This window comes from Leuciscus leuciscus, assembly GCF_965113295.1.
Source record: "Leuciscus leuciscus genome assembly, chromosome: 9".
Taxonomy (NCBI): domain Eukaryota; kingdom Metazoa; phylum Chordata; class Actinopteri; order Cypriniformes; family Leuciscidae; genus Leuciscus; species Leuciscus leuciscus.
In genome coordinates this window covers 9519627-9537330 of record NC_138733.1, presented here as the reverse complement: position 1 = coordinate 9537330, position 17704 = coordinate 9519627, and the positions used below count along the sequence as shown (strand labels likewise).

General features: G+C 37.5%; 3 protein-coding genes across 3 annotated transcripts in view; 1 reads left to right on the top strand and 2 right to left on the bottom strand.

The window, feature by feature from the left end:
* The window catches only part of LOC309506214 (NACHT, LRR and PYD domains-containing protein 3-like), a 162708-nt gene extending 151738 nt beyond the window's left edge, over nucleotides 1-10970 (bottom strand). The window contains exons 1-10 of the mRNA XM_082179917.1: nucleotides 10752-10970; nucleotides 4417-9793; nucleotides 4040-4135; nucleotides 3627-3740; nucleotides 3223-3336; nucleotides 2813-2926; nucleotides 2086-2736; nucleotides 1316-1411; nucleotides 890-976; nucleotides 295-381 (exon numbers count right to left, since the gene is read on the bottom strand). Of these exons, the coding sequence (XP_082036043.1) occupies nucleotides 295-381; nucleotides 890-976; nucleotides 1316-1411; nucleotides 2086-2736; nucleotides 2813-2926; nucleotides 3223-3336; nucleotides 3627-3740; nucleotides 4040-4089 (1313 nt within the window). The 5' untranslated portion in view covers nucleotides 4090-4135; nucleotides 4417-9793; nucleotides 10752-10970. The remainder of the gene's footprint in view (nucleotides 1-294; nucleotides 382-889; nucleotides 977-1315; nucleotides 1412-2085; nucleotides 2737-2812; nucleotides 2927-3222; nucleotides 3337-3626; nucleotides 3741-4039; nucleotides 4136-4416; nucleotides 9794-10751) is intronic.
* LOC309506417 (putative N-acetylated-alpha-linked acidic dipeptidase) overlaps nucleotides 1-17704 on the top strand; it is a 68808-nt gene that overhangs the window by 25668 nt on the left and 25436 nt on the right. The window lies entirely within an intron of this gene.
* LOC309506271 (uncharacterized protein) overlaps nucleotides 1-17704 on the bottom strand; it is a 41275-nt gene that overhangs the window by 15735 nt on the left and 7836 nt on the right. The window lies entirely within an intron of this gene.

Genomic DNA, 17704 nt, shown 5'->3' with positions numbered 1-17704 from the left:
CTGCACTAATTGCAGCTACCTGTGTTCTTGTTTGAAAAGACTGTTTAAATCTGCACTAATTGCAGCTACCTGTGTTCTTGTTTGAAAAGACTGTTTTTCTGCACTATTTGCAGCACCCTGCATTCCTGTTTGAAGAGACATTTATCTCTGCTCTCTCTCTAATAAACTCTGTCTCTCAATTGCATTTGGATCCTATCTCTTCCTTACAACAATCTGCTTGCTATCATTCTGTTGGCCGTACAGATTGTTGTTTATAACTGAATAATTTTAATTTAATATAAAGAAATGTTATACCTGAAATGTAGTGGCACATCCACAGACTCGTCACTCCTCATAGACACACAGCTGGGCTCTGGCTCTGATCTCTTCTGATGAACTGAACTAAAACAGAGAGAGATTAAAGTGAATCATTTGAATTGCTTGATTTTCATGTATCATTAAAAACGTATGATATTTACATTTACACCATGTTGATACAAAACCTGTACCGAACTAAGCAATTTAACGTGTCTCTCTGCCTAATATCTAATACGAATGCCATAATAACATGAATAATTAGTATATAAAGCATTGTAATATAAATATGACACACATCTGAGCTATGGTTCTGATCTCTTCTGCTGAAATGTAACTGTAACCGAACAGATTTAAGGAATTATACAAGGAATTATACCAGGAATTAATCAGGAATCAGACACTCTGATATTACCTTAATAATTTCGACAACAGTTTATGAACTTATTAACAATGCACTTGCTGAAGGTCACAACTGTAATAAACAAACAGTATTTTACTTTGTGGTCAATTTCTGTTTGCTGTCATTTTTATGACCAGACCGCTTGTGGTTTATAACTAAATAATTTAAATTGAATATAAAGAAATGTTATACCTGAAATGTAGTGGCACATCCATAGACGCATCACTCCTCATAGACACACAGCTGGGCTCTGGTTCTGATCTCTTCTGATGAACTGAACTAAAACAGAGAAAGATTAAAGTGAATCCTTTGAATTACTGTATTACTATTAGTTTATTTTTTTTTTAAAAAACACTTATGATCTTTTCATTTACAATGTTGATACAAAAACCATAAAAGGCGCACTCAGTGCTTTCATAGATGTGTCGCTCTGCCTAATATCTATAAAAACATGAATACCTTGTATTTAAAACATCATAATATAAATATGACACGTCTGAGCTATGGTCTTATTGTTTTTATTAAAATTCTCACACACACACACACACAAACATGTTTTTGGGAGACTTCTAATTCTGTCAATTAAAGGTGATTTAATCTAGTGTTTATTCGAAGTACCTGCATCCTGGAGAAAACTCTTCATCTCTGGATGTCTGTGTGTCATCCATTATGAAGCTGAACAGTTGAAACAGAATATGATCTCCAACACTGACTCTGGATGGAAATGACAAACAATAATTCAGCTGAAAGGATCTGAGAGCCAGAGAAACAGGATCATGTGACCCGTCGTTCACTCAAATACACAATGTTACTCGAATAGCCTATTAGGCTACACAAAGGGAAAATCCCTACAGACAACACAAAACCAGTTAAACCAGGTTAATTTGAAATATCATAAAACTAAAATGATCAAATACATGTCAAAGAACTATTTACGTCCTTTGTAAAAAAATACAAAAATAATATATGAATGCAGAAGTCACATGTAAAGTAAAGCGTCTCAAGACCTTAACACTCACCTTGATCAACATTTAATTACATATCGATTAAAAAAAACCTGCTCCATACATTCTTTCAAGTAGCTACATAAATGCACATTCACGGCTTAGTTTTTATTAAGGTTATTATAAACCTTTTAATACTCCGTATAGAATCGATTCTGGTTGTTTTAGATGTGCGGTAGTGCATGTGTAATATTTTTTTGTGGAGTTTGGACTTTGTGCACACAAGATATAAATGAGCCACACCTAACAAATATGTGAACTGCGTGAACTGTCAGGTGTTTGTTGAGATATTATGAGGATCTGAACTTCTTGCCACACTGATCACAGCTGGATGGGTTTTCATGACAGCGCAGATGAAGTGGCTGTTGTTCTGGAAATATTCACCTGATTGTACACCAAGGATTAATATATGTCCAGATCCCCACAATGAGGTTCGTCAACAACACGTCCACTGAGGCTGATTCACTTACATCACACAACCTCACATCGCTCTGAAAATCCAGAGACAGACGACACTCGTCCAGACCATCAAAGATGAACAACACTTTATATTTGTCTTTGGATATTTCCATTTCTTTAGTTTCAGGGAAAAATACCTGAAGAAGATCTGAAAGACTGAGTGTTTTGTCCTTCATCAGATTGATCTCTCTGAAAGGAAGTGGAAATATGAGCTGGACATCCTGATTCTCTTTCTCTTCAGCCCAGTCCAGGATGAACTTCTGCACAGAGACTGTTTTTCCAATGCCAGCGACTCCCTTTGTCAGCACAGTTCTGATGGGTTTGTCTTGTCCAGGTAAAGGTCTAAAGATGTCACTGCATTTGATCGGTGTGTCCTCTGTTGCTGCTGTCCTGGATTGTGTCTCAATCTGTCTCACCTCATGTTCATTACTGATCTCTCCACTCTCACTCTCTGTGATGTAGAGCTCTGTGTAAATCTCATTCAGGAGTGTTGGGTTTCCCTGCTGTGCTGTTCCCTCATACAGACACTCAAACTTCTTCATCAGATTTGATCTAAACCTGTTGTGGACTTCATGGCTGTAAAATTAAAATACCACAGCATTAACAAACACAATGTCTTATTTTAATCATATATTTTGCTGAAATGTAATACCTGAGATCAGTCTGTGTATCTCCACTCTTAAACTCTACTGGCCGAATCATAGACGCGTCACTCCTCAAAGACACACAGCTGGACTCTGGTTCTGATCTCTTCTGATGAACTGAACTATAACAGAGTTTAAAGTTAAACATACTTGCCATATTCAACATATTACATGTGCATTTATCAATAAAACAATCACTCTTCATGATCATTTAATTTACACTGTTAAGAATTGTACATTGAAATGAGTTATTTCACAGATGTCTCTCTGTGTGAGCAACACTATACTCTATGCATTAAAATATTACATTAAACCATTCTTCTTGTACATCGTTTATATCTTGTAGAATATATTACTGATAATGTTCTGATAATATAAAATGCCATACTATAATCATATTTTTATAGAAATGTAATACCTGAGATCAGTCTGTGTATCTTCACTCTTAAAATGTAATGGCGGATCCATAGACGCGTCACTCCTCATAGACACACAGCTGGGCTCTGGTTCTGATCTCTTCTGATGAACTGAACTTTAACAATAATAGATTAAAGTTAATATACTGAATTACTGTATTAAAAAAATCACATATTAATTTATCCCTAAATAATTTATTTTCACAATGTTGATAAAAAAAAACCTGTAAAATGAACTAAGTGCTCTCATATCCGTCTCTCATGTGTGAGTAACACTACATACATTAAAATATTAGCTATACATAAATAAGAATTTCTAATATCTTGAAGAAAATATCACCAATATAATTCCGATAATAAAAAAATCTCATGCTATAGAAGTCATATTTTCACAGAAACATTATACCTGATATCATGTTGTGTATCTCCACTCTTAAAATGTACTGGCGGACTCATAGACGCGTCACTCCTCATAGACACACAGCTGGGCTCTGGTTCTGATCTCTTCTGATGAACTGAACTATAACAGAGTTTAAAGTTAAACATATTTGCCATATTCAACATATTACAAATCCATTTATCAATTAAACAATCACTCTTCATGATTATTTAATTTACACAGTTATATTACTATAACATAAAAAATAAAATAATTAATGGTGATAAATCTGATAATATTTTCAAATAAGTTCTTAAAATGTATTTTAATTAAAAAACTGGCTGGTCTAAAGGTTTTCAATTAAATTAAAGTAAACTTAATAAAAAAACATCTTGTCTATAATTTAAAGATAATTTAATCTGTAAATTTATTCCAAATACCTGCAACCTGGATAAAAATCTTCATCTCTGGATGTTTGAGTTTCATCCATGATGAAGCTGAACAGTTGAAACAGAATCTGATCTTCACCACTGACTCTGAATGGAAATGACAAACAATAATTCAGCTGAACGGAACCTGAGATTCAGAGAAACAGGATCAAGAGACGCGGCGTTCACTCAAATACACAATGTTGGTCGTGTAACACAAATGCTAAATAAACCACAGACAACACGAAAAAATGGCATGTTTAGCTCTAAAATTAAAAATATCAAACAAACACATATGAAATAACTAATATGTCCTTTAGGGGAAATATGCGAATATTGGCCTAAATGCAGAAGTCACCTGTAAAACGTCTCGAGACCTGAACACTCACCTCGAAAACCGTTTGATCACATTCAGATTCACTAAATCCACCGCCGTTTCTATCAAGTAGTTGCACGTAAATTCGTGTCCTAGCTTTTATGAAGGTTTCCATGAAACACTTTGAATTTGATAATCAGGATGGAATCGATTCTGGCTGTTAAATGGCGAAACATCAACTGATTTACTTTCACTTTTTATATGTTACGCTCGATAATGGCGTCACGTTACGCGCGCGCTCACAGTCCTGCACGTGAACGGCAAAGCTATTATGAGCTCTGTATGGCGAGATTTCGGTCACAATTCTGCGCGCGCAAGATCACATTTTGAGCGTGGAAAAGGGCATTTCGCACGCGCGTGAACTGAGTTTTGCGGAGAAATGTTCGTCTCGCAGATAAGAAAATATTGCGAGCGAACGAAAATCAATTTTGCATTTAAAATAAGTATTTGGATGTGCGCGGACGTTCTCTTTCGCGTGTGCAAAGTTTCACTTTCTTGCTCCTTTCATACCAGCCGTGAGCGCTCTCTAAGCGCAGACGGCTCGCTTGCTCAACACAACCCAGCGTTACAATATGCCATAATTCCAGCCAATCAGAGATGAGACTGCTAAATTCTGATTGGCTGGCTTGAAAACCAATCACAAGACTCCCTGCATCACCTACTGCGGATTCAGAGAACTAGTGCAGTTGAGAGTAAAGTTGGCAGTAAATTCACAGATTCGAACTTCCCGGGTCAATAACTCGTGAGCTAAACGTTGTTACTGCACAAATGACACCTCTTTTTATAACAACACTTATTTTGTATAAATATCGTTTTGCATATATTCTTTATGATTATTATTTATGAAAAATATTCAATAATTTCACTGTAATTCACTGTATTGTTGGCAAATTCAGTTCACATCACTGCTGTCCTGATGGTTATACAACAACACTTATTTTGGTAAAATATATAGGCCTATTTTAAATTGTATATACAATTGTACTGTAAATGTATAATTTTTATGAAAATATTAAATAACTTCACTGTAATTCACTGTATTGTTGCCTAATTTAGTTCACACATCACTGCTGTCCTGAAGGTTATACTACAACACTTATTTTGGGAAAATATATATTTTAAATTTTATACAATTGTAAATGTATAATTTTTATGATTTTTATGAAACATATCTTTACTGTAATTCACTGTATTGTTGCTAAATTCAGTTCACACATCACTGCTGTCCTGATGGTTATACAACAATCGAATCTGTGAATTTACTGCCAACTTTACTCAACTGCACTAGTTCTCTTCCGACAAACATTATTTTTCTGGTCCCTTTTGTACAAACACAATTTTTCTCCCAGTAGGTGTTTTATATGGAACAATAGTAATATCATTCATCATAAAAAATCTTTGTACATGGAGAATTGGGTCCAACACAACATTTTAATTGTTAGCCAACTAATTGACAAAAATGGGCAATTTTACACCTACCCTAATTTTATTTCAAAATATGGTTTATTTGTAAATGAAAAAGAATTTAACAAAGTAATTAAGGCTATTCCTAATGGCATACTAATATTAAACAAATTTTCAGATGTAGATATCAATAATACATCTTTACAAAATCCTCAACTCTTTGTAAATGGTCTCTCTTTATTTGATAAAGGTTTTAATAACAACTTTATAAGAAACTCCTTTAATGTTGGATCCAGTCCTCCATGTAAATCAAAGTGGCTTAAACCTTATTGTATATCTTGGCGCAACATTTGGACTATGCCCTATAAGTTTATTATTTCTAATAAAGTCAAAGAAGTAATGTACAAAATTATTCATAGATGCTATCCTGTAAATGCAACCATTAGTAGATATATTCACGCTGTTTGTGATAAGTGCACTTTTTGTAACACATCACTTGAAGACAGAAAAAGGGCAATATAAAAATAAATGTTCAATTTCTTTTTGGACTGACTTTAAAATAGATATGACAAAAAAATTGAACAGATGTCTTGATTTAGACCCTCATGACATTTTACTTTGTTTCAAAAACCCTTTTTTTTCTGAAAAACAAAATTATATAATTAATTTTTTTATCATTTTGGCGAAATTTTATATTCATAAGACAAGAATAACTCAAAAGAAAACCTCCTACGGTATATTGCCTTCTATAACACTGATCTAACAATATATTTTGAAACTCTTTCAAACATGAGATCACAAAATGAAAAGCTTATAAAAGCAATACAAATATTAAAGCTTTTCAAATACATATAAATGCCCTGATATTTTATACTTATATTTTTGTATTTGTTCTTATGTTTATGTTTATTTTATAATAATAATAATAATAATAATTATTATTATTATTATTTTGGTAAAATATTTTGAGCTGTATTGTCAATACTTTGTAACCATTTTGTTTTGTTTTTTAGCATTGTACTGAAATGTTTTTGTATTTGAACTGACTAAATAAAAAAATAAAAATAAAAATAAAAAAATAGTTCTCTTCCGCAGTAGGTGATGCAGGGAGTCTTGTGATTGGTTTTCAAGCCAGCCAATCAGAATTTAGCAGTCTCATCTCTGATTGGCTGGAATTATGGCATATTGTAACACTGGGTTGTGTTGAGCAAGCGAGCCGTCTGCGCTTAGAGAGCGCTCACGGCTGGTATGAAAGGAGCAAGAAAGTGAAACTTTGCACACGCGAAAGAGAACGTCCGCGCACATCCAAATACTTATTTTAAATGCAAAATTGATTTTCGTTCGCTCGCAATATTTTCTTATCTGCGAGACGAACATTTCTCCGCAAAACTCAGTTCACGCGCGTGCGAAATGCCCTTTTCCACGCTCAAAATGTGATCTTGCGCGCGCAGAATTGTGACCGAAATCTCACCCCATATTCCCCGGGCCAGACACGAACGGCGCGATCCAACAAAAGACAGACCCCACTGATATTACACTGGATGCTCTGGCGCGACACGAGTCACGACAAATCCCAGACAGTGTAGTGATGCGCCGCGGGACGCGGCCGTTATATTTCTGACGTACGGTAGGCTACTCCGAGTCCAAGCGCTCGCGCTATTTCTGACAAGGGACAAACAGGTTTGCATTTTGTATTCGGTCCGGTCGAATACAAAATGCAAAGGTCCGGTCGCTTCAATGTGTCCAATATAGACAGCCTCTGGCTATTATAGCGTTGTAGACACGCGGTGTAAGGCAAAAATTAGGAAATAAAAAGCACGATGGAATGGTGCCAGCCAGAGAGGCCGTTACGTCAAATACTATACAGCAAATTTAAAAAATACAGTAAGTCTCTGTATGTGGTGTTAGACGTCACAGAAAATTCCCATGATGCAATGGGAATCACAGTTATTTACTGTAAAGAGAAATAGCAGTATAATACTGGGGGATTTAAAGTAAATAACTGTAGAAATTACAGAAAAGTCTAACAGTGTGTATTTCAATTAACAACACTGCATATTTCTGTTTCTTACAACACACGAGTAACCAGAGCTATGCATGCTCTCGTTTGGTCACTGAAACATAAGAGTATTAAGGTAAATAATAGATAGCGCGGTATACAAATAATCAGTAACACTTTCGATTATGAATAAACTTTGTAACTAGATTAGTGTAACAAACACTCACCCTCCGGATTGATTTCTGGATCAAATCCCAGCCCACACTCATATCACTGTTTTTTTGTTGTTGGTTTTAGAAATACTTGACACATCAAGAGGAATATGATAGAAATTAATATTACAATTAGTAATTAACTGTGTTCAGAGGCAGGAGGGGAAAAAACAAGAAACCAGTAAAAGAATGTGAATATTTATTTGGAAACATTAATAGATCATCATACAAAAAATGTATTAATAATAAAAAAATTATTTGACAAATTAATGTTCAGTGAAATTATTTGCATAATCTTTGTCTTCCTCTGATGGAATCATTTACAACATCTCTTCTGAAGTCAAACTCTTGTTAAAACTTATATCACTTTTCCCAACACTGTCTGTATTGCACAATAAATCTATTGTCTAATGCTGCGTTCACACCGGACGCGAATAGCGCGTCAAATTCGCGCCTGCCGCGTCTAGTTTGACGCTTGACCACTTTGTGTTAATTCGCGTGTCTAACGCGCGTAAAAACAAAAGTTTGAAGCGAAATTTACGCGCGTCAGAGGTGAAAGTTTTGGCGGCCATCTTTTTTAGATGTTTATCGAGCATTAGCATTAGCATTAATCGAGAGAGTCACCACTCGTATATGCTCTGGAGAGCAGAAACAGCTGCGTAGGGGACATCGTCGCTGTACTCGGGTCCACCAGACCCTCCGGAGGGTTTCAGGAGTTTCACAATTTGCTCCAGGAGCTAGGTTTGGTGGACCTAACGGTGAGGACGCTGACGAGGACAGCGTAGGCCGTAAGGCCTCGGCCTCGAGTGGTCGCTGCCTGACGAGCCCGCGCTCTACAGCCCGGCGCGAGGTTCACCCTCGCCCGCACCCACCTAATCTGTCATTTATTTTTGTTTTGATAATAAATGGAGTCAGCCTCCAAAAGTGAAACCTGTCCTGTGATTTTTGTTTTTATACACTAAATTGTGTTTGTTGTCTTTACATTAGAATAATAATGTTTCATATAATCTAGAATAGATATGGAATAAATAGCATTCAATACAAAATGAGTATCTCTCATATATTGAAATCGAGTTTTTATGTGAAAGATTTGCTTTGTTGTGCATTTTAGTCATATTACAAAATAATTTATTGAGGCCAAACATAAAATAACATTGTAAACTGTCACTTCACCACGTGACAGCAGCAAGCAGGCTCCTGATTGGTTAACGCGGCGCGAATTGACACAGAAGTTCAGATTTTTCAACTCGGGCGGCAGACGCGAATTCGCGTCAAACACGAGAATGCACAAAAAGCACTACATAAAACATTCGCGCGTAACGCGCTTAACGTGCCAGACGCTCAATTCGCGCCATTCGCGCGAACTTGACGCGCGAATGAGGCGTATTCGCGTCTTCCGCACCGCGCTCTACGCCTCATTCGCGCCGCAGGAATTTTTTACGCGCGTAACGCGTCTTTGCATTGACTTAACATTGAAATCACTCGCGCCTGACGCGCTATTCACGTCCGGTGTGAACGCACCATAAGGCTTGTTTTCACTTTGCTTTAACCGTTTGCCACTTATTTTAAGTGTTTCACGATCTACATTGTAATCAATATCTAACAAATTTGAAACAATTCAAAGCTACTATAAAACTAGAAACTGGTGTGAAGTCACACACACACACGTCAGTGTGATCGCTATGTGTCTCTGTGTCTTCAGTCTCTGTAGCGGCTCTTTATTCACCATCAGCTGATCCTGAGGAAACTGAACTGACGTCTAAACACTGAGAGTCCTACAATAAAACACACAGACAGACACATATGAGTATGAGACATTACTGAGTCACATCACATATGGAGATCATTTCAGGAAAACACAGCCAGAGATATTAGTATATTCATATTACAGCCAGAGATATTAATGAAAAACTGGAATAGATTAATAACAGCAAATGATCAACAACTATCACTTTATCACGTACACACACACCACGTTTACATGTGTAATGGGAGATTTTTGATTTTCATTACTTTGATTTTCATTAACATACACTAGATTGACTTCTATGTGTGCTGCTGACCATGTGATATAATGATTGATGTGGAACTTCTGTGAGGCAGGAGAAGAGGGGGAGACGCTGAAGCCCTGACCCCTAAGGTCAAAGGGCTGTCCAATTTAAGACTTGCAGGCTGCAAGTTAAGCTAAACTAAAGTTCAGTGTATAATAGGATCACTGGTGGTGTCTTATCCATCTATGGAGTGTTTAGAGAACCTTGAAGATAACAGTATAAAGACTGGCCTGCCTCTCTCTCCTGGTCGCACTTGTTCCACAGACTGTACTTGTGACTTCTGTGTGGCAACTGGGCCTTCTTGCAAGAATAAATTACTTTTTAATGATCATTTGATTCCAGACTGTCTCTTACGCCAAAGATGATTGTTTAGTGAATTAAACTGCCACAACACATGCAAACAAATAATCCGTTAGTAATCAGATTGACGGGTCGGACTGAAAAGCCTTCATGTAAACACCTTAATCGAATGAGCTCGATCTGAATGAAATTTGGATCGGATTGGGTGGTTCATTCCTTTTCTAATCCGATCGAGAGGACATGTAAACACTTGATCAGATTGAAAACCGAATCTGGAAAGTACTGTTTGTGTGCAATGACGTAATGCCGTATGATGCGTACGAGCTGTTGTAGTTGTTGAATGACCAACACAATCTCACGGCCTTCAGTCTGTTTCATTTACCTTGTTGCACAGACCACCAACACAGATGCATAGTTTCTACACGCCATGTGCGTTCTTTTATTCTCTTTTCCTGAACAGTTGTACTTGCACTACTCATCGCATTAGTGCCCCCTAGTGGCACTCATCAGTACACAGTCCTTCTTTCAGACTCTCATCCACAGGCTGTTTCGGGTGCAGGTAGGGGTGTTTTTACTGCGTGATAAATATAAGCAGCACGGCACAACGGTTCATGTGCTCATTGTCTCCTTATTATGACCTGACCCGTCATATATAAATATTAAGTCTGCTGTTTAAAACAAACAAACAACGTGTTTGAAGAAGAGAATAGCATGTGCAAACAGCGGGAAAAAACTCAATTCCGATTTGAAGATTTGACACAAACATCAAACAAAACAAAAACAAGTTGTACATGTAAACATGTAAGGGATGAAAATATTCATATAGACCTAGCCTATTCATAGATCATATTGACATCACAGAATTAAACTCTTATTAAAAACAGTTTACAGAGACTAAAGTGGAGCTGAATTATTATCTTATATTCTCCAGTTACACACATATGAGACCTGTCACTGAAATTGGGTCAATATAAAGACTTGAAATAAAGATATACTCACAGTAGTATAATGTCTCCAGTTTATAATGTGGATCATCCTTCAGATTAGAGAGCAACTTCACTCCTGATTTTCCTATTTTATTCCCAGACAGACTCAGTTCTCTCAGGTGTTTAGGGTTTGATCTCAGAGCTGAAGCCAGAGCAGCAAAACCTTTATCTGTGAGATCACAATTACTCAACCTGTAGAGAACAATGACACACACTTCACTCTTCAGTTCAGATCAGATCAGTTTAGCAGTGAATCCATTATTAAAGAGAAAGTACAAACTTAAAGCACAAATTAATATGTTTGATGGATCATTAGATCGAGATCTAAAATGTCACAAAACATGATCATAAAACATCTAAAGTATCATTCAATCAGGAAAAATAATCTCTTAAATTACACTATTCACTACATAGGCTAGTTTTGCTGTTACTTAGATCTGTATGTAATATGTATGGAGTAATAAATTGGTGTGTGTGTGTGTGTGTGTGTGTGTGTGTGTGTGTGTGTGTGTGTGTGCGCGCGCGTGTGTGTGTGTGTGTGTGATTTTACAAAATTAAAAACAATACTTTAGAAAGTGTCAATGCAGAAAGATGAACATAATTAACAGTAAGAATGAATCCAGCATGTTCTTCATTCCTCAGTTCTGACTGTGTTGAGCTCGAGTCTGTTTAAAGTCAAGAGACTGAAATGTTGATTGTGTGTGAAAGTGTGTATTTCAGGGTGACTCTCAGTCCTGCAGTTTCATGTTATTGAGGATCAGCTCATGTGTTCAATCATTTACAGCTCAATAATCTGAACTCACAGCAGCAGAAAGAGGCTGAACACTTCAAATATACTTTACATTGTAATTTCATGTGTGAGAGTCAAATATGATCTTACCTCAGTTTCTCCAGTTTACAGTGAGGATTCTGTAGTACATCAGACAGCAGATTCACTGATTTTCCTATTTTATTCTCAGACAGATTCAGTTCTCTCAGGTGTTCAGGGTTTGATCTCAGAGCTGAAGTCAGAGCAGCAAAACCTTTATCTGTGACGCCACACTTACTCAACCTGTAGAGAACAATGACACACACTCACTCTCTCAGTTCAGATCAGATCAGTGTAGCAGTGAATCCATTATTAAAGAGAAAGTACAAACTTAAAGCACAAATTAATATGTTTGATGGATCATTAGATCGAGATCTAAAATGTCACAAAACATGATCATAAAACATCTAAAGTATCATTCAATCAGGAAAAATAATCTCTTAAATTACACTATTCACTACATAGGCTAGTTTTGCTGTTACTTAGATCTGTATGTTATATGTATGGAGTAATACATTGGTGTGTGTGTGTGCGCGTGTGTGTGTGTGTGTGTGTGTGTGTGTGATTTTACAAAATTAAAAACAATCCTTTAGAAAGTGTCAATGCAGAAAGATGAACATAATTAACAGTAAGAATGAATCCAGCATGATCTTCATTTCTCAGTTCTGACTGTGTTGAGCTCGAGTCTGTTTAAAGTCAAGAGACTGAAATGTTGATTGTGTGTGAAAGTGTGTATTTCAGTGTGACTCTCAGTCCTGCAGTTTCATGTTACTGAGGATCAGCTCATGTGTTCAATTATTTACAGCTCAATAATCTGAACTCACAGCAGCAGAAAGAGGCTGAACACTTCAAATATACTTTACATTGTGATTCATGTGTGAGAGTCAAATATGATCTTACTCTAATTTCTCCAGTTTACAGTGAGGATTCTGTAGTACATCAGACAACAGATTCACTGATTTTCCTATTTTATTCCCAGACAGACTCAGTTCTCTCAGGTGTTCAGGGTTTGATCTCAGAGCTGAAGTCAGAGCAGCAAAACCTTCATCTGTGAGATTACAATCACTCAACCTGTAGAGAACAATGACACACACTTCACTCTCTCAGTTCAGATCAGATCAGTTTAGCAGTGAATCCATTATTAAAGAGAAAGTTCAAACTTAAAGCACAAATTCATATGTTTGATGGATCATTAGATTGAAATCTAAAATGTCACAAAACATGATCATAAAACATCTAAAGTATCATTCAATCAGGAAAAATAATCTCTTATTTGCACTATATTAGAATTCAGTCTTGTGCAAAATCTGCTTTAATAAATGAGACTATTCACAACATAGGTTAGTTTTACTGTTAAGCCGACTGCACACTGTGCGATTTTGGCCACGATTTGACCGTCTGAGACAAATTTTGCAAAACATAATAGCTTCCTCTGATCTTAGGCCAAAACCTGAAGTGTTTGATCGTTAGTCTGATATTAGGGCTGCACGATTGATCGAAATTAAACCGCACGCGATCTGGTAAAGGCTGTGATTATTTTATGCGCAGTTTGTCAGTGAAGTACGGCTCTGTGATCGGTAGTAAATACTGCTCGATCTGAAAGCCAGAGGGTGTCTCTCTCTCACACACACACACTAAATATGCCCCGCCACAGAAGAACGATAACACACATCATTCCAGGAAATCCCTATCGGCATCATACTATCTGTAGCTGAATAAACAGAAGATTGAAACGCTTTGATTGATTTATTAAATGTTGTCTTTTGTTGGACAAGAGGTTCATAAATGCTTCTCATGTTTGGAAAGATGTTTGATGTGTGTTTCTTTTTCAAATGCACATTAAAAGTGACTCAAACTCGCAGTGCTTTCAGATGGAGCAGCGTTTACTACTGATCAGAACCGTACGTCACTGACAAGCTGCACATAATAAATAATCGCAGCTTTTGCGATTTCATAATAGCGATTAGCAAAATCGATTTCATGTTAATTGCGATTAATCGTGCCGCCCTATTTGATACGTTCACCGACAGCCGACGAATGACCGTTGCGATAAAATTTTCCCTCCGACGAGATTCTGACAGTGTCTGAAGACTCTCAGTCCTGCAGTGTGACTTCTCCTACGACAACCGTCACATTGGGCCCTATTTTAACGATCTGAAACGCAAGTGTCAAGCGCAAAGCGCAAGTAACTTTGTGGGCGGATCTCCGGCGCTGTTGCTATTTTCCCGGCGGGATAAATGCCTCTTGCGCCCGACGCAAATCTAAAAGGGGTTGGTCTGAAATAGCTTCATTATTCATAGGTGTGGTTTGGGCGTAACGTGAAATAAAACAATCAGAGCGACATCTCACATTCCTTTTAAGAGCAGACGCTCTTGTTCTAAAGCGGATTCCTATTATAACGCCGGATTTGCCAGGCGCGCGCCAGGAACGGTTCACAGCCGAGGAGACCGACGTTCTCGTCAGGGACGTTGGGGATGGAGAAACCCACCCAAATTAACTTCGGTTAAACAGTCGTATGATAATTTGGGTAAATGTGTAAGTTAGATGTATGCTTTTATAATAAATTGTCTGTCTATCTGTCTGTCTGTCTATCTATCTATCTATCTATCTATCTATCGTAATAATGTAATAATGTATGATTTGCAAAAATGAAAACTGCTGCTTCTGTGTAGATGAGAGAATCAAAGTGCGCGTTGTGCACACGCTACATTGATTATGGCAAAGCATGCGCCCTTAAAATAGCATATGAATAACATGCGCAACGCGCCACTGACTTTAAAAAATGTTTTCCTGGTTAGTGGCGCAATTGTTTTCTAAACCTGCAAAATAGCATGAAGGAACGTTTGCGCCGGAACACGCCTCCTCTTTGCGCTGAACCGCCCCCGGGAGCGCAAGTGTATTTCTTAGTTAACCGACGTGCTTCTGTGGAGGGAAAAGTCCGCTTTGCGCGGGTGCAAAATAGGAATGATACATGCATCGGTGTACAAAGTCAATTGCGCTGGGTGCAAGATAGGGCCCATTGTCTTCGTTTTTCAAAACAAGCCATGACCAAAATAAACTTTGGTCTAAAAGATTTCTTTGTAGCCACCATTTCAATCCCGCGTGTAACGCAGCTCATATCACCAAACGTGTCATTGATTGATGATGTAAAACATGTTCAATCATTTACAGCTCAATAATCTGAACTCACAGCAGCAGAAAGAGGCTGAACACTTCAAATATACTTTACATTGTGATTTATGTGTGAGAGTCAAATACGATCTTACTCTAGTTTCTCCAGTTTACAGTGAGGATTCTGTAGTACATCAGACAGCAGATTCACTGATTCTCCTATTTTATTCCATGACAGATTCAGTTCTCTCAGGTGTTCAGGGTTTGATCTCAGAGCTGAAGTCAGAGCAGCAAAACCTTCATCTGTGACGCCACAATCCCACAACCTGTAGAGAACAATGACACACACTTCACTCTCTCAGTTCAGATCAGATCAGTTTAGCAGTGAATCCATTATTAAAGAGAAAGTTCAAACTTAAAGCACAAATTAATATGTTTGATGGATCATTAGATTGAGATCCAAAATGTCATAAAACATGATCATAAAACATCTAAAGTATCATTCAATCAGGAAAAATAATCTCTTATTTGCACTATATTAAAAGTCAGTCTTGTGCAAAATCTGCTTTAATAAATGAGACTATTCACAACATAGGTTAGTTTTACTGTTACTTACTAGATCTGTACTATGTAATACAGGTCCTTCTCAATAAATTAGCATATTGTGATAAAGTTCATTATTTTCCCTAATGTAATGATAAAAATTAAACTTTCATATATTTTAGATTCATTGCACACCAACTGAAATATTTCAGGTCTTTTATTGTTTTAATACTGATGATTTTGGCATACAGCTCATGAAAACCCAAAATTCCTGTCTCAATAAATTAGCATATTTCATCCGACCAATAAAAGAAAAGTGTTTTTAATACAAAAAAAGTCAACCTTCAAATAATTATGTTCAGTTATGCACTCAATACTTGGTCGGGAATCCTTTTTGCAGAAATGACTGCTTCAATGCGGCGTGGCATGGCCGTAATCAGCCTGTGGCACTGCTGAGGTGTTATGGAGGCCCAGGATGCTTCGATAGCGGCCTTAAGCTCATCCAGAGTGTTGGGTCTTGCGTCTCTCAACTTTCTCTTCACAATATCCCACAGATCCTCTATGGGGTTCAGGTCAGAAGAGTTGGCAGGCCAATTGAGCACAGTAATAGCATGGTCAGTAAACCATTTACCAGTGGTTTTGGCACTGTGAGCAGGTGCCAGGTCATGCTGAAGAATGAAATCTTCATCTCCATAAAGCTTTTCAGCAGATGGAAGCATGGAGTGCTCCAAAATCTCCTGATAGCTAGCTGCATTGACCCTGCCCTTGATAAAACACAGTGGACCAACACCAGCAGCTGACATGGCACCCCAGACCATCACTGACTGTGGGTACTTGACACTGGACTTCAGGCATTTTGGCATTTCCTTCTCCCCAGTCTTCCTCCAGACTCTGGCACCTTGATTTCCGAATGACATGCAAAATTTGAGCAACCACTGAGCAACAGTCCAGTGCTGCTTCTCTGTAGCCCAGGTCAGGCGCTTCTGCCGCTGTTTCTGGTTCAAAAGTGGCTTGACCTGGGGAATGCGGCACCTGTAGCCCATTTCCTGCACACGCCTGTGCACGGTGGCTCTGGATGTTTCTACTCCAGACTCAGTCCACTGCTTCCGCAGGTCCCCCAAGGTCTGGAATCGGTCCTTCTCCACAATCTTCCTCAGGGTCAGGTCACCTCTTCTCGTTGTGCAGCGTTTTTTGCCACACTTTTTCCTTCCCACAGACTTCCCACTGAGGTGCCTTGATACAGCACTCTGGGAACAGCCTATTCGTTCAGAAATTTCTTTCTGTGTCTTACCCTCTTGCTTGAGGGTGTCAATGATGGCCTTCTGGTCAGCAGTCTTACCCATGATTGCGGTTTTGAGTAATGAACCAGGCTGGGAGTTTTTAAAAGCCTCAGGAATCTTTTGCAGGTGTTTAGAGTTAATTCGTGAATTCAGATGATTAGGTTAATCATCTGTTTAGAGAACCTTTTCATGATATGCTAATTTATTGAGACAGGAATTTTGGGTTTTCATGAGCTGTATGCCAAAATCATCAGTATTAAAACAATAAAAGACCTGAAATATTTCAGTTGGTGTGCAATGAATCTAAAATATATGAAAGTTTAATTTTTATCATTACATTATGGAAAATAATGAACTTTATCACAATATGCTAATTTATTGAGAAGGACCTGTATATATGGAGTGTCGATTAGTGTGTGTGTGTGTGTTTTCATTTGACAAAATTAAAAATAATCCTTTAAAAAGCGTCAATGCAGAAAGATGAACATAATTAACAGTAAGAATGAATCCAGCATGATCTTCATTTCTCAGTTCTGACTGTGTTGAGCTCGAGTCTGTTTAAAGTCAAGAGACTGAAATGTTGATTGTGTGTGAAAGTGTGTATTTC